The sequence below is a fragment of the Aspergillus neoniger genome (genome assembly GCF_003184625.1).
Source record: "Aspergillus neoniger CBS 115656 unplaced genomic scaffold BO87scaffold_22, whole genome shotgun sequence".
NCBI classification, from domain to species: Eukaryota; Fungi; Ascomycota; class Eurotiomycetes; order Eurotiales; family Aspergillaceae; genus Aspergillus; species Aspergillus neoniger.
In genome coordinates, this window is record NW_020291150.1 from 623,815 (window position 1) to 647,930 (window position 24,116).

Here is a 24,116-nt window from a genome sequence, read left to right on the forward strand (position 1 = left end):
CCTCCACGGAGAAGAAATGTTACTGTGTGTAGGTGATGTAAGTCATATGTACCAAATGCCCCTGGATGAACAATTCTTATCAAACTTCCCCATCGTGGGCGCATGTGATTGTAGAGATCCATTCGATTCTTCCGCTGTTAAACCGGCATTATCTCCCGATACTACGAGTATCCCTGTGGAGGAGAGTTTAGACAAAAGTGGGAATTACATATGTGGCGAAATTTTTTAAAGCTCCGGCATTTGGTTGATCTGGATTGGCTCACTAAGCAGTTAGCGGATCTTTTTGGTGGATTCGGTCCCAGTTTAAGCTCCCAGGGGAAAAAAGAGAAGATGGAAGGAAGTTGAAGATGCGATCGTCCAGATTAGATTCGGCTGATCGAGGAGGCTGCTTTAAACGCCTATTTTCTTGGCCTAAATATATAGAAACAACTTTTACAAACTATGAAGTGAAGCTTTGCACGTAACTTTCTTTCACTATAGAATGCTGTGGTTCTCAATAGCTGAGGGCAAACTGGCAGATAGTACTAGTAGCTAGCTGCAAACAGCCTAACATGGCCTAATGAAACGGTACCACCGGACTTTTGACCAGGATACCTTTTCTGTGACAGATAAGATAGACTGGGAAATTTCCCCAAATAGTTCGAAAAGGGTATTGAAGCAGCTGCAGGTCAGCCAGCCTGCCACGGGGATTGCAAGCATTTCCGGAAAATGCCTCCTCGGGGATTCGAACGAGAGACAGTGAGGAATGAGGCAGAAACGAACTTACGGCCTTCAAGACACAGCTGGCCACGTGACTCTTCCATTGGACCACCGCGACAGGCGCGTCATAATTTTCACGTCGGTGATGCGTCGCGCCCACATGAATCACCTCCATTTCATTCTTCCCTCTTTCATCAACTACCTTTACTTAGACTCCCCAGCTGCGGGTTGATTTCTATACCCAATTTCCTCTTCACTATTTCTAGTTGGTCAAGTGAATACGGGGTTTTGGTTATCTTTCACCCGTATAACACCTCTGCCAACCCCCCCTGATAACATCTTGAAACCCCGCCGGAGTGTTCTTTGTGCGGTTTGTTCGCTCTTATAGCCCCTCCGTCTGGCTCGTCGCTGCACCTTCAGCTCGACGATTGGACCACGCTTCGTCCAGGATCATTGTGTGGACCATATAGGCATGATAGACCCTGTGTGATCAATTGTCTATTCTTCTTCATCTTATTGGACCAACCTACTACCACCGCTCGTGGACATCATCGACCCCCCCAACAGAGCCATCCCGTCGCATTTACAATGTCCGTCCCTAGGCCTGGGATGCGTGCTCCCATTCCCCCACGCGGCGGCCCAAGGCCACCTATGGGAAGACTAGCCAGTCTGAAATCGCCCAATCCAACTCCAATCAGGCGTCCCCAGCCAATTTCTCGGCCTCAGCCTGCCAGGCCAACTACCCACCCCAAAACCTCAACTTGCCCTAACCCGGGCTGTCCTGCCCCTCACATCGTAGAGGATGACGGCCAGAAGGTTTGTTCCGGGTGTGGTACTGTCATCAGTGAAGCAAACATCGTCTCCGAGGTTACTTTCGGGGAATCGTCGTCAGGTGCAGCAGTCGTTCAGGGTACCTTTGTCGGCGAAGATCAATCCCATGTCCGCAGTTATGGCCCTGGCTTTCAGCGTGGAGGCGCCGAAAGCCGCGAGATTACGGAACAAAACGGTAACCGCTACATCACTCAGCTATCTCGTGCCTTGACTATCCCAGAGAGTGCCATGAAGGCTGCTGGTCAGGTGTTCAAGCTGGCAGTCGGGTTGAACTTCATTCAAGGTCGAAGGACCAAGACTGTAGCTGCTGTGTGTTTATATATTGCTTGTCGTCGCCAGGATGGCAACACTATCATGCTCATCGATTTTGCCGACGTTCTAATGATCAACGTCTTCAAGCTAGGCCGGACCTACAAAGCACTACTTGACGAGTTGCGTCTAGGTGGTAATGTCTTTCTGATGAATCCGATTGACCCGGAGAGTTTGATCTACAGATTTGCCAAACAGCTTGAATTTGGGTCGGCTACCATGCAAGTGGCGAGCGAGGCGGTCCGTATCGTACAGCGGATGAACCGCGATTGGATGACGACAGGTCGTCGTCCCGCTGGTATTTGTGGTGCCGCCTTGATTCTTGCAGCCCGCATGAACAACTTTCGTCGCACTGTTCGAGAGGTTGTCTACGTCGTCAAGGTCACCGAGATCACTATTAGCCAGCGTTTGAACGAGTTCAGCTCCACCGAAAGTGGTGAACTTACAGTCGACCAGTTTCGTTCCGTGCAGCTGGAAAACGCGCATGACCCACCTTCTTTTGCCAGGGCTAGAGAAGGACGAAAGCCATCACGCTCTTTCAAGAGACGGCCCACGGAAACGGCTGCCGAGATGGAGAGTGATATACAGGAAGCACAACAACATAGGCGTGTCGACTCAGACGGGTTCGCTATTCCTAGTCTTCCTATTGATCCGGCATTATTAGCAGCCAGCAGCGGTCAACGTCGCCAATCGACTGCCTCTGCTGCAAGCGAAACCATTTCGGATGCTGGCGAGGAGCACACCAAGTCTGCTCGCCAGAAAGGTCCGAAGAGACCCCCGCTTCCAGCACCTTCACCAGATCAAATTGCATCGGAGGAGGCCTTGGAGAATGAAATGACCGCGCTGTTGTCCAAAGGATCGAACATGTTTGACACCAGTGCCGGTCCTCCGAGGAAGGTCGTCTCTGACAATACAGAGATCGACGCTGCGGAGTTTGAATCGGATCCGGAGGTGTCTAACTGTTTGCTTTCTCCTGCGGAAGTTGAGATTAAAGAACGGATCTGGGTCCATGAGAACAAAGATTATCTTAGGACCCAGCAAGCTAAAGCGCTCAAGCGAGCTCTGGCCGAGGCCGATTCCCACCCTGGCGCGGACGGTCGCGTGCACAAGCCGCGGAAACGCCGCCGCGGTAGACTGGGCGACGTTACTTATCTTGAAGGCGAAGGTGAAGACGCCGATGGCCGCAGCACTCGGGCTTCCACCCCTGCCGAAGCTACCCGTCGGATGTTGGAGAGAAGAGGGTTCAGTAAAAAGATCAACTATCGTCTTTTGGAGTCACTATTTGGCGATGAAGGGGCCGACGAGGCCTCCAAACCTAAGGAAGAAAGTTTGAGCCGAAGCCAGAGTCGCAGCCAAAGTGTTGTGTCACGCCGCAGCGCCAGTATCGAGCCAGAGGCGGCCTCGAGGCGTACCCGGCTTGCAACCCCCTCAAGTGGCCAACCTGCTGGTGCTTCTTCCTCTACCGCGGGTCCGGCGCGTGGCCCAGTGGCCCCTGCTGCTCAGGCCCTGACGGATCAAGGTGGGAAAGCGAGTCAGAATGAGCAAGTCCTCGGTCCCGCAGATGGAGCAAAGAACGAGTACTCGGATGACGAGCAAGAGGATGACTACGACGACGAGGATGACATGGAGGATGACGGAGTTGACGCGGCGCTTGCTGGAACCTATGGTGACTATTATGACGAGGGGAGCGATTATGGCAGTGATTAAAGTTGCGATGATAGCAGGGTTGTATTTCACCGCAAGGCATGTACATAGAGTCCGGCGCCAAGTCGACGGGAATTTGATACCCAGTCATTCCAGGCTTAAATCTTGAAAAGCGAGTGATGGGCATATGATCTAACTCGCTTGGTTCTTTCCTTGTTGCTTGTCTTGCCATTTTGAGGCCGATATCACGTGTAGCAGGCATCGAAACGAGACGAAATGCGTAGTCTGCAACTTCATCTCCCCACCTTATCCCAGATTCATACACTCCACTGGCTGCATTATCTATGCCATCAAACCTTGTATCTCTTCCCCTCTTTTCGGTCTCGAACATTAATCCCCCATTGGTGGGTGTGTGGTAACTCACCACTTGGAGACAAAGCCTAGCAAAACCCTATTCTCAGGAGGCTCCATCAATACCATCGTCACTATGGCCCTGTTAGCAACCCAGAATGTCAATAATTTTGGAACTATTAATAGGTTTTTGAGCTGCCTAGATTGTGACTTTCACGATCCCGGCAGAATTAAGGCAAGGGGCTCCCCATTCTGGGAGTTTGATGGTGCGAGTTTGTGCGTACAGTTCAACTGCCTGCTGTTGGAGGGGGTCTTTTCGATATACGACAGCTGAAGCACATCGATCTACACTTGGACTCCTGTAACTGCTTCTATGTGCTGATGCTGCATATGAGTCATGGTGTGTGGTGGTGATATATCTATCCTGGAAATGATATTCGAACTCTCCTAGCCTTGTGCCAGTCGGAAGTCGATCCTCCGCAGACCCTGAGGAATGTACAAGGTGGGCAGGTCGTATCGTTGAATGCTAGCAACCCGTCGTCTGACTCGCTGGTTCTTGTTGCAGGTCCGGTTCTCCATCCTATTGCGGCATTTACCGGTCCTTGGTATGGAGGATCCTGCGTCGATCTACAATGGGTTACTGGGGCTTCAGATATCCGATGGGGATACTACCTCATCATGAGGAGAACTATTCAGACTATTGCGCTTCCTGCGCACCAAATCTGTGTGCCACGGGTCCACAGAAGTCTTGACCCCCCTGGTTTTCGCGGTTAATGACGAAGATGGGATCCCACTAAGTACATATATAAATATCGTACTTCCAGTATACATTTAGCTTGAGGTTCGATTTCAGTCGCTGACCTTCCTCGCTCTGTTCCCACGGTTGCGATTATGGTCAGAATCAATATGTACGGACGGGGGCTCAGCCTTCGGCTGGCCATCATGTTCACCTGCCAAGCAGCATTCGCCTTATTCGGTGAGATACCTGATGAACGCGCCTAGGGTGCAGTATATGTTGACCCTCAGTTTTGTCATGGATAGGCTACAACCAGGCAGTATTTTCTGGGATTATTAACAACGCTGATTTCCTCTCCATCGTCCACCATCCCACTACGGCTGTAATGGGAATTATAGTGTCTATATACAATCTAGGCTGTCTCCTTGGCACAGCGGTGGCCTTCTTGACAAGTGACAATTTAGGTTTTCGAAAGTCCGTGTGGCTTGCGATGTGTATAATTATAGTATGTGTCTCCCCAGACTCACTTTTCACATGCAGATGCTAATGGCGCTTTACAGATTGGGGCAACGGTCCAGACCAGCTCCTACTCCAAAGCGCAGTTGCTGGTGTCCCGGCTCTTCACTGGGATTGGAATTGGCATCATGACAACGACCGTGCCGGTGTACCAAGCGGAATTATGTGAAGCACGCAAACGAGGAATGTATGTCTGCACTCAACCTCTCGCTGTCGGTGTAGGTATTACCATTGCGTACTGGTACGACTATGGTATGAGCTATGTGGATGGACCTATCAACTGGAGGCTGCCCATCGCCAGTCAAGTGATCATCGCAATTCTCGTTATCATATTGATCTTAGGGTAAGTTGGACTGCCACGCGTTGTCCGAGCTGAGCATGTCATCTCACTTTTGTTGGACAGACTTCCGGAGAATCCTCGGTGGTTGTGCCGTCAGCATAGGAGGCAGGAGGCCTTGCAAGTTCTAAGCGACTTTTATGATCTACCACTAGATCATCCAACAGTGACCCAGGAGGCTGAAAATATCTTCAGGGCCATAGATGATGGTCGTCCAGAGTATAAGTGGTCAGAGATCTTCAAGAAAGATGAGCTTCATACGGGTCGACGAATCTTGCTGGCGTATGGGCTACAGTTTACGAACCAGATGGGAGGGGCTCCCTTGATTGTCGTAAGTGGACCTCAAGAGTACTGCAGTTCAGAAGCTAACTCCATGCTCCAGACCTATGTCACTACAGGTAAAACCAACGGTCATTCCTCCCTGTGATGTCCGATCAATGGCTGACGACATGCCTACTCCTAGTCCTTGAAGATAACGTGGGCCTCGACGCCAAGTTGAGTTTATTGCTCAGTGGAGTGATCCAATTGATGTTTGTCATAGGTGCTGAGGAATTCCGGCCCATCCCCACCGCAGCAACAGAGCGCTGATCGTGTTACCGTAGGTGCTTTTTATCCCATCTTTTACTCCGATCGATTGGGACGGCGGAGCCCAATGATGTGGGGATCCTTTGGCCTCTTCGTATGCCTACTCATGATCTCCATTCTTCTGTCCTTCAAAGGTAAGCCCGGCGTATGGCTCGGAGTACAGAGTTAGGGAATTGATCTAACACCCGGCACCGGCAGGGACGAACCTGGAAAAGTCGACCGCTACGGCCTCCGTGGCTTTCTTCTTTCTGTATATGCTCATCTATGGGGCCACGATTAATTGCATACCATGGGTATACGGGCCAGAGCTACTGCCCCAACATGTCCGGACAAAAGGGTAGGCCAGGACACTCACCCCATTCCAACCGGTGGCGGGCCACTTTGATTTGGAGTAGGGCTAACTCTCAGCACCGCAAATAGGCAAGCCATCGGAATTTCGGCTAACTGGCTCTGGAGCTTTTTCGTGAACATGATATCTCCGACGCTGATCCGAGACCTTGCATGGAAAGGGTATCTCATCTTCGTCGCCTTTAACCTCGCCTTTATACCGGTGAGTTCGGGACACACATTCCGATCCCCCCATAGCGCCACCGGCCTGCTGATGAATGTTTGCCAACGTCTCAGATCGTGTACTTCTACTATCCCGAAACAGCTAACTTGAGTCTCGAGGACATTGATTCCCTGTTCGGAGTGCAGAAGGCACAGCCTATTCGGGAGGATGACAAAGGGTTTACCTGGGTGGAAACCAGACCCGTGAGCTAAGTTGGGCCCGGAATGCCCACGAGACTGATAAGGACGGCAACTATGTTGTATATTAGTTCAATCCTTGTCTCTTATGAAACCAAGGATTCACATCAATAGGATGGGCCATGTAGTGGTTGATGGCGCGAGATGAAGGGCAGGAGAGGCTGGTGGGCAGTTTGGAGGTGGTGTTTCTGGGAGGAGATTCATGAGCCCTATTATGGCTAAGTCTGTATCTGGCAAAAGCTGGCTGGCGATCTTGACCGCCACTTGCTACTTCCCCTCCCACATATTCACTCCTCTCTCCATACAACCAAAACATAGAAAAGTATTATCTTGATACATTTTTTTCTTTCATTCATTGTTTCTTTCCAAGTCTTGACGATATGTGAAAATGGCAAATATATATCAACAATCAGAGAACCAAAAGGAGAAAAATTGAAATGAAACCATAAAAGCAGCAACTGATCCAACCCCATGTGACCCAACCGGCCACATGACCATACCCATTCCCAGCCATCCCACCACCAACCCTTTGCGCCAAAGAAAGAAAAAGATCAAACCCAAAGAAAGAAAAGGAAAGAAATGTTCCACAAACATATGTCAAATCCGAATTTTAATTACGATGGCGAGGCGAATATGACAGACACACGACCATCAGATGAAGAAGTAAAGCGGAAATCAGAAATTTTGCTGCCGAAATGGAGGGGATGAGAGCGGTTTCGGTCGAAGTTGAAAGTCGCTTCCGCTATCTGTCCGTCGAGTTCGTTGGTCGATCGGGATGTTTGTTCGAGGCGTGAGGTGTTATGCGTCGAGAGTGCCTTTTCTGCTGCTGATAAGACTGCTGCCAATGGCTTACGCGTCGATCTCCATCCCCGTTCCCATTCCTACGCTATTGTTCAACCCCATGCCGTTGCCGTGGTTCATGGGCTGGGCACAGAGAGTCTGGAGGAGTGGAAGACCTGAATCTACCGGGTTCGCGCCCAGCAGGTTCTGAGCTCCCATCGAGGCCATGCCGTTGTTGAGCGGCCTGTCTGCGGCATTCAGAATCTGTGTACCTTCGAAAACGATGGGAGACGAGCGAAGGTTCATGAGGCAGGCTTCCCATGTGGAACCCACGAGCTGTCCTTGGGTGAGGTCATCGTTAAAAAGATAAAAGGCCGGTGTAGGGGAAACCCCGATTGGTGTCATTGGTCGTGCGGTGACAAGATAGGCATTCAGCGCCCGGTTCTTCAAGAGGATCTGTGAATCGGCCAGGTACGTCGCGAACTGCCGATCAATGTACTTCTTCCAGCCGCGCACGGCAGCCGCCATATCGGCGTCATCGGTCGCAATCCGCTGCCAGCTGATCCCGAGGAGACGCGTAGCGTCGTCGACAGTGGGTTCTTCGGAGCGGTTACCCGCGTTGAGGATTCGGCGATTGTCGTCTTGCTGGTCGGTGTTTATTTTGCGCTGAATGGAGGAGAGGGTGATATCGTCGAAATTGGAAGCAGCGGGATCCAGACGCTGAGCTTTACGGCTAGCAGATGGACTGCCGGAACGACGCGATGAGACCGGGGCAGCGGTGGTGACATTCTCGACGGTCTCTTCATACCACGTGCCAGTTTGGCTTTCTGCTGAGATGGCCATCTTGGTGCGAGGGTTGAGGAGAACCATGCCTTCGCCATAGATGGGCTCTTCGACCTCTTGCTTTCTGGGTTGCGGAGCAGAAGCAGCCACGATGGACATGGGAGTGCTGCTTCCATTCATGGCTTCTTCGAAGGAGTCTTCGTCACGCGACCTCTTGCGGGAGGGTCTGGATGGTTGGAAGGGGTTGTTGTTGTTGGAGAAGAAGGACCGCGACTCTGTGTCGTGGGTGAACTTGGGCTGGCGAGGGAATTGAACAAAAGCGTGGTCCTGGGGAGGGGATAGGACCATCGCCGGGCCATCAGAGAGACCGTTCAGCAGCATTGGGCACATGGTGATGAATGCGAAGGCGTGGTCGAATGAAGCGACTACGAGATTGAAGCGAAAGGGAGCCTGTTCTGTCTGTCCAGTGAGCTAGAAATGAAGAACGAGAGCAACCTATGGATCTTGCGATCCAAGCTGTGTATATAAGCTATGGTGTGGCACCCAAAGGAGAGGACGAGAGGTGATGCGCAAAAGGGTGAAGAGAGGCAGGCAGGCAGGTGACAATGGAAGGGTACGAGATGGGAGATATGGAATATAAGGATGAAGGGTATCAAGAGGTAAGGATATGAGCAAGATGAGATGGGAAGATTGACCCAAGATACAGTGAGAACGACGTGCAGGAGAGGGAGAAAGGGAAGAAAAGAAGAGAGAGAGAGAGAGAGAGATGGATGGAAGGAGGATAAACGGAGGAAGGAGAAGATGCGCAGCCGAAACGAAGAAGCGAACCACGGGATCACCGGCTAAGATGTGGAGGAGGAGAAGAAGAAGCAGCAGAAGCTGACGGATGCGGACGAGAGAGCGAGAAGTCAGTGTGATCGGAGCTTCTTTGGATGCGCCTTGCGATCCTCCATTCATCATTGCGGAGAGCAGGATTTGCCATTGGCCAGACCCGTGTATTTACCGTGCCATACGCTTGTGACGCCTGCCATTTCCGCGGGAGGTCTGAGAGTTTCGCAGGAATTGTGCACCCCTTGGCGTGACTGCATACCATACCGTACAGTAACAGGTGACGGGATCCACCGGGCTCAGATCAACCGGCAAGGATGCGCTCATTATTGGTCGAGGGGGAATCGTCCCGGGCAACGATGGGGTGGGTTCCACTCGCTAAACCTCATTTTCATTGGCTCAATTGGCACGCCTCGTCCGCGCGGCCGCCCTCACTGGATGCAAGGCCATTGGCTGAACCACTCAGCTCAAGCCCGAGGCTTTCGATGCGCCGTGATTGGCTCAACCCTAAAGGCCCGCACTGACTGCTGACTGACCAGGGGGTTGCCAGCCACGGAACTTTAGTAGTAAGTTAGCCAGAACTTGGCCCGGCTAGCCCCTACTCTACCATATGATGCCTCAGGCACTAATTCGAAGCAAACACTGAAACTTGACGAAATTCTATTCGGTTGATGAGAAGGTTCCCCTCGTAAAGTAATCAAAAAGAAAAATCCTATAGTAACAGGAGAATGGGATGACGAGCAAACAAGGTCGCGAAAATGATATCCGACACCTGAACTTCCTGCTAGTTTCACACGTCACAAATGGTCATCGAGCCAAATCGCGAGCAATACACCGACAAAAATCCTTCTAATAAAATAAATGGTAAAAGGAAGAAGAAAAAACAGGGTCGCGAAACGAATAATTGTGAAAGCCCCGTCGGATTCGAAATCCATGTCGTATCAACCGTGTCTTCTGGGCCCGGCTGCATTCCCCGCATGTGGCCGGCCCAGATGCACCCCGCATCCCAATTCGTAAAGAACTACCCCGGCAGATGAAATATTATCCTTAATAACAGTAGAGCACCATACGTATCCAAGTATGGCGGAAGAAAAGCGAACGTGACACGCGGGTAGAACTTTTGCCCCCCGGGACCTTCTCCAGTCCCCATTCCCCATCAACATAAGCTACCACTCCTGGCTCACCTCAGACGGCGCCTGAGTATTAAGGCAGGCGCATGGCTGGATCCACCTGGACTTCTAATCGGTCCTTTAGGCATTTCCAGCAGTAGCACCACCGAGCATACCCTTGACACTGGCAACTTGCTCGGGGGCGTAGCTGGGGGCCATGGAGCCCATGAGCAGGAAGAAGATGAGGAGGATAGCACCGAACACGATGAACTTGCGCTGAGCGGGGTGGTTAACTCCATACTCAGCCCAGGCACGGTTGGCCTGGCCAGTGTACTCCTTGATCTTGTCACCGCCAAGCTTGTAGTAGACGAGACCAACGAGAGCAATCGAGTAACCGAAGAACTGAGTGAGGGTGACGGGGGTCTGCCAGATCATCATGGAAGCAGCGACCAGAAGGATATCCTTGAGGACACCGCACAAGGTCATGACGAGGGAGGAGGTCTTGCCAATCTGTGTGGATGCGTCAGTAAATTGATCCCCATGTAGCAACGCGGCGAAAAAGGTTTTCTTACCAGGAAGACAACGGAAACGTTGAGGAGGAAAGCAACAACGGCATTGGCCAGCAATGTCCAGACACCAACGTTGTAGATGTGGCCCATGGTAAGGTTGGGGACCTCAAGGAAGAGAGCAGTGACACCGTTCATGACAGCACAGACAGGAGCGAAGTAGTAGAGGGAGACAAGAGGGTCCATCTTGTACTCGGCAGAGCTGAGCAGGCGCTGAACCATGACCAGACGAGTGGCCTCGAAGACAATACCACCGAGCTGGAAAAGGAATCCAATGAAGACAAAGCGGATCTCACCGAAAGAGGCGATGATGACACCAAGCACGATAATGCTGACGTTCATCAGGACCTTGAGGTTGACAGGAGCCATGCCCATACCCCAAGTAGCGAAAAGAACAGCAACGGGGGTAGTAGCCTGAGGGGGAAGTCAGCAAGGGAAACTCTTGCTCGACATGGAACGACTGACCTTGAGCATCTGGATGAAGGCAACACTCAGATACAGATAAGTCACATTACCGCAGATCAAACTCAGACTGAAGAAAAGACCGATCGGAACAATAGCACGAAGGTAGACACGGCCAGTCATCTTCACGGTCTTCCGTCCATCGAGCAGAGTGGTGGTGCGCGCCAGAAGCTGGGTCATGAAGGTCGCAAATGCCAAATGCCATGTTGTGAGGATGATAGCTAGATGTCTTTAGTTGGACTGCTGGACGCTATCGAGATGAGTTATGAGCAACGTACGGAAACCTAGGAACAGAGAGAACAATTAGCGATAAGGTCACCAGAATCAGAGCCACCGAGTGTAGAACTTACGGAACTGGGCATAATCAAGGATATGCTTGTTGAACAAGATAACACTGGAACTCAAAGTGATCCAGACACTGATTTTATCTTAGTACTCTTTCCATTCGAGTCCTTCAATCTTGGTGTAGCTTACCCGACATAGACAGCAGGGTGGAAGGCAGGCTTCGGGGGCTCTGCCTTATCAACAGCCGGATTGACGGTGGGCAGGGTAGGCTCCGGACGAGAGACCTCTCCGGAGGTTCTGGCTTTTTCGCCCTCAGACATTGTGAAGGTGCGAGTCTGGTCGGATAAGAAACGTTGAAATTCAAAAGGTCGCGGCCGTAAAAGGCTGCTTTGTCCGAACTTGGCGGAGGCCACGGGTAACGGTTGTCAAGAAAGGACGTGAAGAGAAAAAGGAATGGTTGGCAGAGAAAGGTGGATAAAGAAGTCGATAAGCCTAAAAAGTCTGGAAACGAGTGAGACTAGAGTTGGACAAGAAAAGGATAGTAAGAGAGTGAATGAGAATAGAACGGGTGTGAAGAAGAATGATCGGGGTTGGAGGAGAGAAGAGGGAAGAGGGAAGAGGAGAGGACGAAGGGGGCTGTTTGGTTGATGGGGGGGTCCGTTGAGGTAATTTTCAACTCTCGGGTAAGCAAACAGGGTACCAAGAAGAGAGGTTACTTACGGCTGGATTTCCTGTGGGATGGCAGCGGGAGTGAAGAGACGGCTCGGGAAGCGCAAGTAAAATTATTTAGGGGGGTGCCGAAGAGGAGAGAGTCAGGGAAGTGAAGAGACGGAGAGTGTTAAGAGCGACGGAGAGAGAAAGACAAGAGAGAGAGGGCTGGGTCCGCATCAACACCGAGAGGGAAGATCGTGGCTCAGGACACGATATGTCGTTCGTTGGCCGTCTTTCTCACAATTTACAACTAGCTAGCAGTAGTGGTAGTACTGCGCTGACCGTCAACTTACATACTGGACTAGGAGTTAGTTTCCCTCTGGACCCGGACCTGAATCCCCAAACTTTAGCGGCTGGCATGCATTCTACTGCTTCTTCCTAACCTGTGGGCGGACGGGTTGGTTGGTGGGGGGTGGGAGGAATGAACCGGAACCAGAGTCAGTGTGATAATGCTAGCATTTAGTTTAGTTAGTTAATTGAAAGGTACTAGATAAGAACCAATTTTAACCTTGCCGATTTAATACTTGATGTCTCTCTGCATCCATCTATCTATCTGCCTTGCCTGGTCTCAAATTGAGCACATGAAATAACAGTTGATAGTATTATACTCTCCGAACTGGTATATTGTGCATATATTACCAAGATTTGCTGGAGAATTATAATTAGATACCATTCGTATGCTACCCCATGGACGCCGAAGCAGGTGAAACACCACCAGTGGTTCTGACGGGCAGTTTCGAGTTCTAGGCTGGGAAGAACAAGCCCATCGCGGTGGAGGCCAAAAGTGGAGTGACGAGGGGCGAAAAAATTAGCGGGCTGGAGACCCGGCACATACACTGTATTGCAGCAAATTGTCCTGGCAATGGCCACAATTTGAATTCAGTACTGTAATGGCTTGGTTATTACTAAATAATTCTCCCCAACTACTGCTGCTTGCACAACCAAGCTGCCGGGTACGGAAATGGTATGAACAAATCGTAACAAAACATTTGCCAGTTCCAGACCTCTTTCGGTTCGTCCAAAAGATTCAGTCCATCTGCATTCTGCAAACGTCGTCAACTATCTACTATCGACTTCTATTTTATACTTCCTGTCCGTTCCCATCATCATTGACTTGCGAGTCTTCTGCATCATTATCTCTATTCTCGATGCTGCCGGTGTTTGCCCGACCCTCACCGCGATTCTCAATGCGTATTCGATATATTGCTGTCTAATTGCAATCTGCGAGTGGATGGACGACCTTGAAACCATCTCTCGGTACGGCCGTGGGGCGAGGCAAATGCTCATCACTCTCGTGGCGAGTTCTGCTGTCCTGGCGAGCGCTGGTGGTTGGTGTCAATCTCCAGGTCTCCACCATCGGGGGGGGGCGCCCAGTAGTCGCTGGTTGTTGCCCCTTTTCCGCTCGCTCTGGCTAGAGATAGGCTGTTCTGGTTATTACCATTATGGAGCCCTCCCCAGCGACTTTCCTTGGTAGGCAACGCCATCTACTCTCTTTTTGGCTCTTTGCCTATTTTTTTATCTTCTCGTCTTCACCCCCCTATTTAATAATTCTGGTTCGACAAATGGGCAATTACTATCTGCTGATTGAGAACTCATCTAGACTCCTTCAGGATCGAATCCCGATTGTGTCCGATAAGAACGTAGAAGGGGGGAGGGGGGGAACAAAAGAAATGTTAATGGAGGGGGAGGACACATCAACACCGACTTGCGACAATCACTGTTGATCAAAATTAACACCGGCTGGTTTGGTGCAGGATGCATTACGCAAGCAGCCCGCTAGGCCAAGCACTGTCTTACCCGCGTTCAGCGGCCACTTGCTCATAGCGCCGCCGCAAAGGTCCCTTGCGGGTGGGGAATGCGGCGATCTGATGGCTGAGGGGCCTGACGCCATCACCATGGTTCAATGGCGTTTAGAGCAAATGGTACGACGGAGCCGTCCTTAGGTTGCCCGTTCCCTCAGGGACTCTTTCCCAGACCCACGAGGGTCCGGATAGTTCTGTTGTATGGAGTCCCGTGCCGACGTGTACCATCCTTCGGGTCCTGGTCGACAATATTGATTGTTCGTGTTCTCGGTCTGGCCATGGTTACTGTATGGTTCAATCAATAGCAGACAGATGTCCATGCAAAGTTCTGACCAGGATTCGCTGCTTGCGCGTCCGTCAGAAATAAGGGCATTGACAGGAGGGCCGAATTACGAAAGCCTCAGGGGGCGAAAATTGAAGCTTTTGTTAGTGTGTATTTGGTCCCTTAGTCCCTGAGTGGGTGACAACTCCATCTGCTTGCATCTCAGATCCCAGACAGGTTAAGCTGATAACCGTTGTGTGCGCTTCTGGAAAACGATCCTCTTTGTCTTTCCATTTCAAGAAGGACAACGAGTGGAGCCGTTCAACTGTTGCCCGGCTCATGTGTTCCCTACTTATCTACCCTGAAGTTGACAGACCGTCAAATAGGGGACGATCCGTGTTGCCGATGCTCGCCATCGACATCCTCCTGGACCAGTTAGGTCAGGTCCACGCCGCTGCGGAGTACTAGATACGCAGTAAGTAGTACCTTGCGCAGGAGGCAATCGACTGCCACTGGTCGTAGGGTGTGCCTGGTTGGCCGCTCAGCAGGGATGTGCGTACACAATGGATACACAGCTCATTTCTTATGACTTGCCTGCAGCTTTTGATGAAGGTGATCGGGCTATCAGTTGCACGGGATTGTTATACATACTGCCCACGGTTTTCCGTTAGTGGTATATGTCTTTCCCGTGAGCTTAGACCTAGCCCCCTCTTCTGAGTGTGAAGTTTCGTATATATCCGAGGGTCCAGAAGATGAGAAACCAGACGGCAGCAGTGATCTATCGAACGGAATTCATGATGCTCTCGTGGGGTACACAAGATCCATCGCCGAACTGCATTACCGTTCTTGGTAAACGGCAACCGTCGCTCCGCCAGCGGATGGAGCTCTACGGAGAAAAGCAGATGCTAGGACTCCGTAGGCCGTAGAAGCTAGAGACCCTTAAAACCAAGAATGAGCAACGCGCATGCATTCCACTAGACGATAGCCCCTGGCAGGCCGGTGCCTGCCGAGAAAACCCCATGGATCCCGTATCACAGTGCTTGCAGGTGGATGAGCTTTGACGCCGGACTTGGGGGAGGTGGTGATGATGCTGCATTCAGATATAACGATAAGCAGTGCGACAACAAGGGCCAATCGTACGATCGGAATCAGCGGAATTTTGATTATTGCGGTAGTAGGCGTCTGGCTGGACGCAATCGGATACTATTCTTGAACATTTTGATGCGTTCATGGGCTAGAAATGGCTATTTGCCTGCTGGGCTACGGAACGATTGCCTAGCTATGATCCAACGAAAAAGCAGCAAACGCGCAGATGGCGCAAGGAAAGGTGTATCAATGGTTGGCAACCCGGAATATTTTTTTTTGGTTTATTTTATTTAAAATGATATTTTTATCTTCGTGTACTTTTTTTTTTACTTCTTTTAAAATTACCCAGAACGAATGAATGATGATTGCATGAATCGATCAGCCCCGACCCATGCGTCCTCCAGACCTTTAAGATGAGGGATGATTTGGATTGATTGGGGTTGGAAATTAGCTTTGTCCCCTTTGCCCCTTTTCCAAGGCTCCGCGACTGGGGCTTCGGCGACACGTATTGCTATTAATTATTAGTCGACTTTTTTTGGGGAAATCCGATAATCCGATTGCTTGATCTATTAGGGCCTAAACTTGAAACCGATTCCAAGCGCCCCCCACCGCTTGCTTGTCACGTTTCGCTTTCCCGACCGACCGCAGGACGGATACACCTATACCTTCCCGCCCATCTCCCTCCCCTTCTTGCTCCCTCCATCACCAACCTCTCTTCTCTCTCTCTCTTCCTCCCCTCTCATCTCTCTCCTTATAACTCTGCTGTCCCTGCAGCTTCACAAGGCTCGTTTTCTATGCTCAGCCTCGCCCGCAGGACTTTGAACCGTGTCCCCAGCTTTCAGGATATTCTACAAGGCAGGATGACCCACCCCGATATGTAAGGAGACCTTTCCCCCTCCCTCCAACGGCAAGCTTGCCTTCACTACAACAAGAAGCTCATTGGAACAATTGCTGACCGTTGTCTTTGTGCTTGAATTCAGCTCCGTCGACGTTCTCGTCATTGGTGCCGGCCCTACTGGTCTCGGTGCCGCGAAGCGTCTTAACCAGATTGTACGCATTGCGCGCCCCCTATCGTATACCTTCACTCGAATAAAGGCTAATTGGACAATTCGCGGGTGTAGGATGGCCCCTCTTGGTTGATCGTTGACAGCAACGAGACCCCTGGTGGTCTCGCTTCCACCGATGTGACCCCCGAAGGCTTCGTATGTTGATTCCCACTTTCCCCTCAATGGGCAGGCATTGCACTAGTCAAGCAAACAGCGACTGACTCGTGACAATCACAGCTCTTCGATGTTGGTGGTCACGTCATCTTCTCCCACTACAAGTACTTCGACGACTGCATCAACGAGGCTCTCCCCAAGGATGACGACTGGTACACCCACCAGCGTATCTCCTACGTCCGCTGCCAGGGCCAATGGGTTCCCTACCCCTTCCAGAACAATATCTCCATGCTTCCCAAGAATGAGCAGGTCCGCTGTATCGATGGCCTGATCGACGCTGCCCTTGAGGCTCGTGTCGCCAACACCAAGCCCCAGAACTTCGATGAGTGGATTGTTCGCCAGATGGGTGTCGGTATCGCCGACCTCTTCATGAGACCCTACAACTTCAAGGTTTGGGCTGTGCCTACGACCAAGGTAAGATACAATGTACCACATGGCAAGTAACGGCGTGCTGATTCTCATTAGATGCAATGTGCCTGGTTGGGTGAGCGTGTCGCTGCCCCTAACGTCAAGGCCGTGACGACCAACGTTATCCTTAACAAGACCGCTGGTAACTGGGGTCCTAACGCTACTTTCCGTTTCCCCGCCCGTGGTGGTACCGGTGGTATCTGGATCGCTGTCGCCGACACTATCCCCAAGGAGAAGACTCGCTTCGGTGAGAAGGGCAAGGTCGTCAAGGTCAATGCCAACAACAAGACCGTCACCCTGGGTGATGGCACCACTGTCGGCTACAAGAAGCTCGTCTCCACCATGGCTGTCGACTTCCTCGCTGAGCAGATCGGCGACCAGGAGCTCGTTGGCCTCACCAAGCAGCTCTTCTACTCCTCCACTCACGTCATTGGTGTCGGTATCCGTGGTACCCGCCCCGAGAGAATCGGTGACAAGTGCTGGGTAAGTTGACCTTGGATGGAAACCATGAATGACTTCAAAACTAACATGCTCGTTACTAGCTCTACTTCCCCGAGGACAACTGCCCCTTCTACCGTGCCACCATCTTCTCCAACTACTCCCCCCACAACCAGCCCGAGGGCTCCAAGAAGCTTCCCACTCTGCAGCTTGCGGATGGCTCTAAGCCCCAGAGCACTGAGGCTCAGGAGGGTCCTTACTGGTCCATCATGTTGGAGGTTTCCGAGTCTTCGATGAAGCCTGTCAACCACGAGACTCTCCTGGCTGATTGCATCCAGGGTCTCGTCAACACCGAGATGCTGAAGCCTACCGATGAGATTGTCTCCACCTACCACCGCCGCTTCGACCACGGCTACCCCACCCCCTCCCTGGAGCGTGAGGGTGCTCTTACCCAGATCCTGCCCAGACTCCAGGAGAAGGACATCTGGACCCGTGGTCGCTTCGGTAGCTGGCGCTACGAGGTCGGTAACCAGGACCACTCTTTCATGCTCGGTGTTGAGGCTGTTGACAACATTGTCAACGGCGCTGTCGAGCTGACCCTTAACTACCCTGACTTCGTCAACGGTAGACAGAACACCGAGCGTCGGCTGGTTGACGGCGCCCAGGTTTTCGCCAAGAGCCAGGCGCAGTAAAGGGTTGAAATGTTATTAGAATTACGCGGGTTTTAATTTTTTTCTTGAATGATTCCAGGGCCAAAAGATTTGTTTAGAGATCTGATTACGATCAACGGGAGCCATATTTCGTCATTTTTTTACTTCTTGTCCTATCTATTTAACTTATTTTACCAATTTTCTTTTTGCTCTTTGGCTCATTGAAAGCGATGTATGGGAAATGTTCTTGGCATTTTTGTGATGCGTATCATTATCCACTTTTCCAGCCGTCTTTTGCTCCATCTACTAGACATGAATAGAAGTTGCTTATCAAACGCGTGTCTTTCTGTTGGGGACTTAATTTGCTGATTTACGTATGCCGGTTACATGTCTCGCCGCGACCCCGTGGAGATCGAATCCAGCTTCATGACAGATGACACATGTATCACCCACCGAAGTAAGGCAGTGTGTGCAGCACATCAGCCCATGCAGGGCGTTTCTATTTTCGCTCACTTCTGTCCCGATCAAGTATAGCAATGTGATATATAGCAGCATCGCAACAACTGAGTATGGAGTATGGAGTATGCAGAACGGAGTAGTATGGAATACATCAAACCCACACATATGGAGTCATCTACTACTACTTCGTACTTATGTACACCAATCATCTAGAGAATAAATACTACTGCAGTGGTCCAATCGGTATTCCGTGTAAGACATACTACCGTACGTAGTGAAACATGGGATCTACCGTTAGCTATTAATCAATATCTGACATACTATCTATCTATCCTACCGTGTGATAACTCCATATTTTCCTCAGTACTAACCCACATCCCCCCCATCCACAACCCACCCATCCGCCGTCTCATAAGGCTGAGTGCGAGCTCGAGCTCGAGCTGAGAGAGCACTGACTACATACAGAACGAGTATGTCGGAGATTTTCTTTACTCAAGCTCTATTGAGACTACTGTGTATCTAGATATGCTAGTAACTACTACTACTACTACTACTACTACTACTACTACTACTACTACTACTACTAATCGCGTACTTAGTATCTTGTAGTTGAGCATCTGCCACGTTCACTAGTAGTGGTGATGTATGATATTAGTAGTAGTAGTAGTAGTATCACAGCAGTTACTACTATATATGATCATGCTGCAGGCATTTCTACTACCACATACATACTTACATACATACATACATTCACATATATACATATGCCCCCAACCGGGGACTATCAAGTGAATAATACTTACATAGTAACTACTACAGTTCTTAACTTAGCACTAACCTCCAATACTAGAGACTAACACGCATAAATAAGAGATAGTTTACCATGATAATACTACTACGTACTATGTATTCCCCTGCCGGAACATCCATTACCCGCCGCCACCACCACCACTTCTTACCCATGCCAAGAAGGAGAAACCAGCCCACCCATCCCCAAACACCTAAAGCGGTATAGCGCACTGGGGCAGGACGCGTAAGTAGAACTAAACCCAAGAAAGGAAAAAGACGAAATTGGGAATCGTGCAGAAAAATATGTATCCACTATTTATCCAGCATCCACAGGCAGAGGAAAAAATCCCCAATGTAAAAATAGATTTTGATTATTAGTAGTAGTCTAGCCTAGGTAGGACAGGTGGTCAGAACTATCTTACTCTATAATTTTGCCCCTCACAATTGCCCGGGCGATGACGATTGAATGGGGTATGATGGCGATGAGGGTGGTTTGTTTCATGGATAGTAGATACTCTGTAGTACTCTAGGATTATGCTAGTATTGAAGTGATACTGGGGTAATAATGGTGATGTCTGGGTTTGTCATTTGCCGTAATGATAGTATCTTTCAGGGAAGAGGGATACACACATATATATGGTTACATAACGCAAGTTGGCAGCTTTGGATTCCATCCGCTTCAGCCTTATTGTCGGTCGGTTTTGCTTTCTTATCCGAGCTCCCCAGTCTACACCGTCACTCTTCTACACTACACCATTCATTACTGAATTTTCTGCAGCTTGCGTGTCGACTGGGCTCATTGGGATGGATGACGAATAGCCTCACGAGATCTCACCCTTCATTGGGTCCGGACACCAACTCCGCACCCCATGCTTTACGTCCCATCCACGCAACAGGTTGAGGCAAAATGGCTGAGCCCTGCATGGCGTATGAGAATCTTGAATACACCTCCGACCATATGACACCTCATAGGGATGGAATCCCAAGCAAGTCAATTTTAGCATTAGAAGCTCACTTTTCCCCGGTACGGGCCAAATTCTCCGGTGCAGCAAGGAGGTCGACGTATCATCACTCAATCAATCCCATCCCCTCACAGCAGTTCCCATGACCCTCTCTGTCTGTCCTTGACTAGGCGTGATATCAACTGTCGTCGGTGCTTTTTTGTTTTTCAGCTGTCTCCCCACCGCGGATGACATGCTTCTATCCACCCTGCTGTCATCCCAACCGTTCCCTCTCCACACAACACGCCATCATCAACAATTACCCTGCGAGCTTAATTGCTGGGTTAAACCTAGAATTGTTGGGCCATAGTCCTTGACATCAACCTCAACTTTCTCGTATAACTCATCCGTCATGAAGGTGACGTAGCTATCGAACTCCATGGCCTCCTTCAGGTACGGGTTGACCGACGCTCGGGTCTGTCTAGGTGTTAACGATGGCCAGCGCAACAGGGCTACGTGAGTGCATACGTACATCCATGCATGGTTCGGAGCGGTGGTCATGTGGAGCTGCCATGCTTCCTCTACCACCGGGTACCGGTGGATTTGCCGATGGCATAGAAGCAATTAAATTGATTCTATTGGCGTTCTGACTCTTCTGAAAACGCATATTTCGAAGTAGCCCTGAAATGGCGGGCGCCTCCCGCACCATGTGTTCTTGCGGAGGATTGTGTTCATAGCCATGGTTTTGGACTCCCTGTGGATGACGGAAGGGCATCAGACCTTCAACTGTCTATCTAACCCTCAAAAGATCGGCACCTACCTCTGCTGGAGCAGTTAGCGAGGAATTCACAGCCTGATGTGTTACCGTTCCCCCATGGTCTTGCTCAGGTAATAATGACACCTGCTCAGTCTCAGTCTGCGTACCATGCGAGACTATATTCCTAGGAGCCTTGCTCTCTGTTAGCTGAGTCTATCTCATCCACTCTCAGGTATGCTGGGCCTACTCTTCGAATGGGGTTGGACCGATGTGGCCCGGTGGACCTTGGCCTCGCACTGTTCTGCAATCTAGTGGGAAGTGCTACTGGAGCTTTTGTAATCTCTGCACCCGATCTTTCACCAGGGCCATTGTGATGGACGGCAGCAGACCCCGGCAACGAGAGGTTGGCCCGCTGGCCGCGTGTCTTCCTGGTCGAAATATCTGCACCGGGCATCTTGATCACCTCCAGCGCCGCCTTTGGTCTGGAAGAGGGCCGTGCAAGAAAGTCAACTAATTGTGTTTGTTGCGCAGCTAGATTAACACATGTGGATCCTGAGCGGATCTCGAGATCAAGGCTCGGACGGAGATCCGAATCTTGCACTTTAAATCTCGACCACGTCTGTCTCAGGTTCTCTGAAAAATAGCCAAGTTAACACTTGGTAGCTGTGAGGCTCGAGAATGGTATTTGAAGCTCACCTACTTCATCCGAGGTGTCTATGAAATCCAGCGAGCCACCCGCCGACTGAGTGCTGCAGGAAAGAGTTTCTCGATTCAGTTCCCTGGTGCCAAGGAGAAGCGGGTGAGAAATTGAGTGACGATGTGGTACAATCGAGCACCTTCCACCATTCTTCGAGAAAACACTAGCGGGGATATTGATGGATGGTACGGTTGCTATAGTGAGAGGTTGGCAGGTCAGTGAATGAGGATGCAGCATTTCAAGGCCCCGCTTTCCCGGTGATTGACCGGAGAGTTGGCTGCTGTCAATAGTCTTCAATGAGAGCTGATGCGTAGTCTCTGTCACATGGTGCTCTTCACCTGTTCGAGAGGACTTTTCGGACAGGGGCCCACAGAGACCTGATGAGCAGGTGCTCATGGTCCGCATCTCATCTTGCACCACCACAGACAATGAGTCATCTGTTTCATTGAACAAGGAGGATAATCCTGAATGGCCAACTTCACAGTCTTGATTCGACTGCCAGGAACCTTGACTAGGAGAGTCGGGGCCCGAGCTGCAGACGGAACCGCCCGGAGAGAGGTTGTAGGGCGAAAAGAAATCCGAACCCAAGAAGGCTACACTATCATCACTATAGCTGTCACGGTCGAGGTCTTGCCGATGCCACTCGGCCATGCGAGAATGGCGAATAAGCAGCCTTTCCAGATGATAGCGGAGATCCTCATCGCCCAGAGCAATACGTGTCGGCTTGTATCGAATCATGGTAGTGATGTAGGATATCTTAGGACGATAGTAGATGAGAGATGGACACAGAAAAATAACTGTAATTAGAGCGACAGGAACAACTATGTGCCTCTGTAAGTTTATTTATCTTTCTCTTTTATAAAGTGTGCAGAGGTGGGCAGAAGTGTGCAGCTATTCGTGATGGGGACGGGGGAATCATCTGGCTAGACTACGAGGTTACGAGAGGCGCATTAGGAAAGAGCATTCGGATGGCAAGTGTGATGGAGAGATACAATTTTTTTTTTATCAAGCCAGCTGGAATGGTTTTCTAGATATATTATCGTAGGTGAGTCGTGTTTCCAGAGTGATGGTAGAATGGACTGAATCTAGCATCAGTAGGCTGGTGGTGGAGAGTGATATTATTAATAGTTGAAGAATCTGTTCTATAATAGGCATCAAGATGGGGACTGCGAAAGAGACGGTGTAGTAGTATAGAAGATGGAGCAGGAGATGGTAGCGAACCACGGTACTGTCTCTCGGTCTCGAACGGATCAGTGGATAGCAACATTAAAGAGGCTGAGCAGAGTCACGATCTCGAAAGTGAAACAGAAGGATATAAATATTCCAAGTAGATTTTGTATTAGATAAAGTAGTGATGGTAAATAGTCTAGTCGGAATGTGAGCAAGAGACACAGATGGAGAATGGGGCTTACAGGGCCTAAAAGATCTACATCTCCAGGGCATCCGATTGAGCTGTGCAGAGAAAGAGAGAGAGAAGGCCATTGCAGGTTTAAAAATAAATTGCAGGATCAGAATAAGATAATGATGATGATGATTGTTGTTTAGTTGTAGGCAGAAATTCTCCCTCTTGGAACTACTCTTTCCTTTCCCGTATGTAACTCTCTACTACTACCACCACCACTTGACTATTACTATTACCACCAAGTAAAATACTACTACTGCTACTACTGCTACTTACTACTTACTACATTGATCCCCTTTATCCCCTTTCCCTCATCAATCGTATTATTCTTCTCCCATCTTGACTCTCTCTCACTCTCTTTCTCTCTCTCTCCCTCTCCCTTTTCCCTTTTACCCACCCCCTGCTATTTTTCCTATTATTTCAGTTCACAACTGTCAGTTCTATTTACATCCTGAGTGTCCCATAATCCATTGTGTTTGGGGTTCCGGCCAGAGTTGTTGTTTCACATCCCCAATGCATCATTTGCTACTCCTCCGACCGCCGCCATAGTTCCCCCCCCCCTTCGGCTCTCCCCTCTCTAATCAACCAACCAACTAACTAACTCTCTCTCTCTTCCTCGCTCTCTCTCGACTCCATCCCATCCCATCCCATCGCATCGGGGAAGCTCCTTTTCCTTCCCAGCTTCCCTCTCCTCTTCTTTTTCTTCCTTCCCCCGCTCGTTTCTTTTTTTACGTTCGTTCGTTCTTCCTTTCCTCTCTCCTTTCTCTTTTTCTCCTCCCCCTTCTCGACCTTCTGCTTGGTGCCACGCTGGTGCCTTGCCAGGTCACTATTCCGCCATCTTAATCTCTCTCCGTCTTTCTGCCTCCTTCTTGTTCTTCCCCCCAAATCATCATTCTCCCTCAACTTCCGCCCGCACTTCCTCCCCC

General features: G+C 50.3%; 7 protein-coding genes across 7 annotated transcripts; 4 read left to right on the forward strand and 3 right to left on the reverse strand.

Moving 5' to 3' along the window:
- Positions 1-880: 880 nt before the first annotated feature.
- BO87DRAFT_377997 (transcription factor TFIIIB subunit BRF1) lies at positions 881-3,660 on the forward strand. The gene has a single exon (XM_025623698.1). It carries the CDS (start codon positions 1,288-1,290, stop codon positions 3,544-3,546), a length of 2,259 nt encoding a protein of 752 aa, XP_025478419.1. The 5' UTR covers positions 881-1,287; the 3' UTR covers positions 3,547-3,660.
- Positions 3,661-4,725: 1,065 nt separating this feature from the next.
- On the forward strand, positions 4,726-6,770 carry BO87DRAFT_311690 (sugar transporter-like protein; the record flags this gene model as incomplete). Its single annotated transcript, XM_025619557.1, has 8 exons — positions 4,726-4,810; positions 4,876-5,075; positions 5,131-5,429; positions 5,490-5,846; positions 6,006-6,142; positions 6,207-6,345; positions 6,429-6,558; positions 6,633-6,770. 8 exons carry the CDS (start codon positions 4,726-4,728, stop codon positions 6,768-6,770), a joined length of 1,485 nt encoding a protein of 494 aa, XP_025478420.1.
- Positions 6,771-7,337: 567 nt separating this feature from the next.
- Positions 7,338-8,930, reverse strand: BO87DRAFT_101543 (uncharacterized protein). The gene has a single exon (XM_025617798.1). It carries the CDS (start codon positions 8,706-8,708, stop codon positions 7,605-7,607), a length of 1,104 nt encoding a protein of 367 aa, XP_025478421.1. The 5' UTR covers positions 8,709-8,930; the 3' UTR covers positions 7,338-7,604.
- Positions 8,931-10,396: 1,466 nt separating this feature from the next.
- On the reverse strand, positions 10,397-11,888 carry glfB (UDP-galactofuranose transporter; the record flags this gene model as incomplete). Its single annotated transcript, XM_025624840.1, has 6 exons — positions 10,397-10,765; positions 10,828-11,235; positions 11,287-11,504; positions 11,562-11,567; positions 11,634-11,701; positions 11,758-11,888. 6 exons carry the CDS (start codon positions 11,886-11,888, stop codon positions 10,397-10,399), a joined length of 1,200 nt encoding a protein of 399 aa, XP_025478422.1.
- A 1,388-nt stretch (positions 11,889-13,276) lies between these two features.
- On the forward strand, positions 13,277-14,447 carry BO87DRAFT_439893 (uncharacterized protein; the record flags this gene model as incomplete). Its single annotated transcript, XM_025627946.1, has 2 exons — positions 13,277-13,749; positions 14,034-14,447. Coding segments are annotated over 2 exons (543 nt in total), but the record flags the coding sequence as incomplete, so codon positions are not given.
- Positions 14,448-15,953: 1,506 nt separating this feature from the next.
- Positions 15,954-18,547, forward strand: BO87DRAFT_378002 (protoporphyrinogen/coproporphyrinogen oxidase). Its single transcript, XM_025623699.1, has 6 exons — positions 15,954-16,306; positions 16,410-16,479; positions 16,551-16,631; positions 16,713-17,063; positions 17,115-17,540; positions 17,600-18,547. Exons 1-6 carry the CDS (start codon positions 16,290-16,292, stop codon positions 18,185-18,187), a joined length of 1,533 nt encoding a protein of 510 aa, XP_025478424.1. The 5' UTR covers positions 15,954-16,289; the 3' UTR covers positions 18,188-18,547.
- Positions 18,548-20,646: 2,099 nt separating this feature from the next.
- Positions 20,647-22,526, reverse strand: BO87DRAFT_311576 (uncharacterized protein; the record flags this gene model as incomplete). The annotated part of the gene is made up of 5 exons (XM_025619551.1): positions 20,647-20,811; positions 20,867-21,088; positions 21,155-21,283; positions 21,339-21,724; positions 21,788-22,526. 5 exons carry the CDS (start codon positions 22,524-22,526, stop codon positions 20,647-20,649), a joined length of 1,641 nt encoding a protein of 546 aa, XP_025478425.1.
- Positions 22,527-24,116: the final 1,590 nt, after the last annotated feature.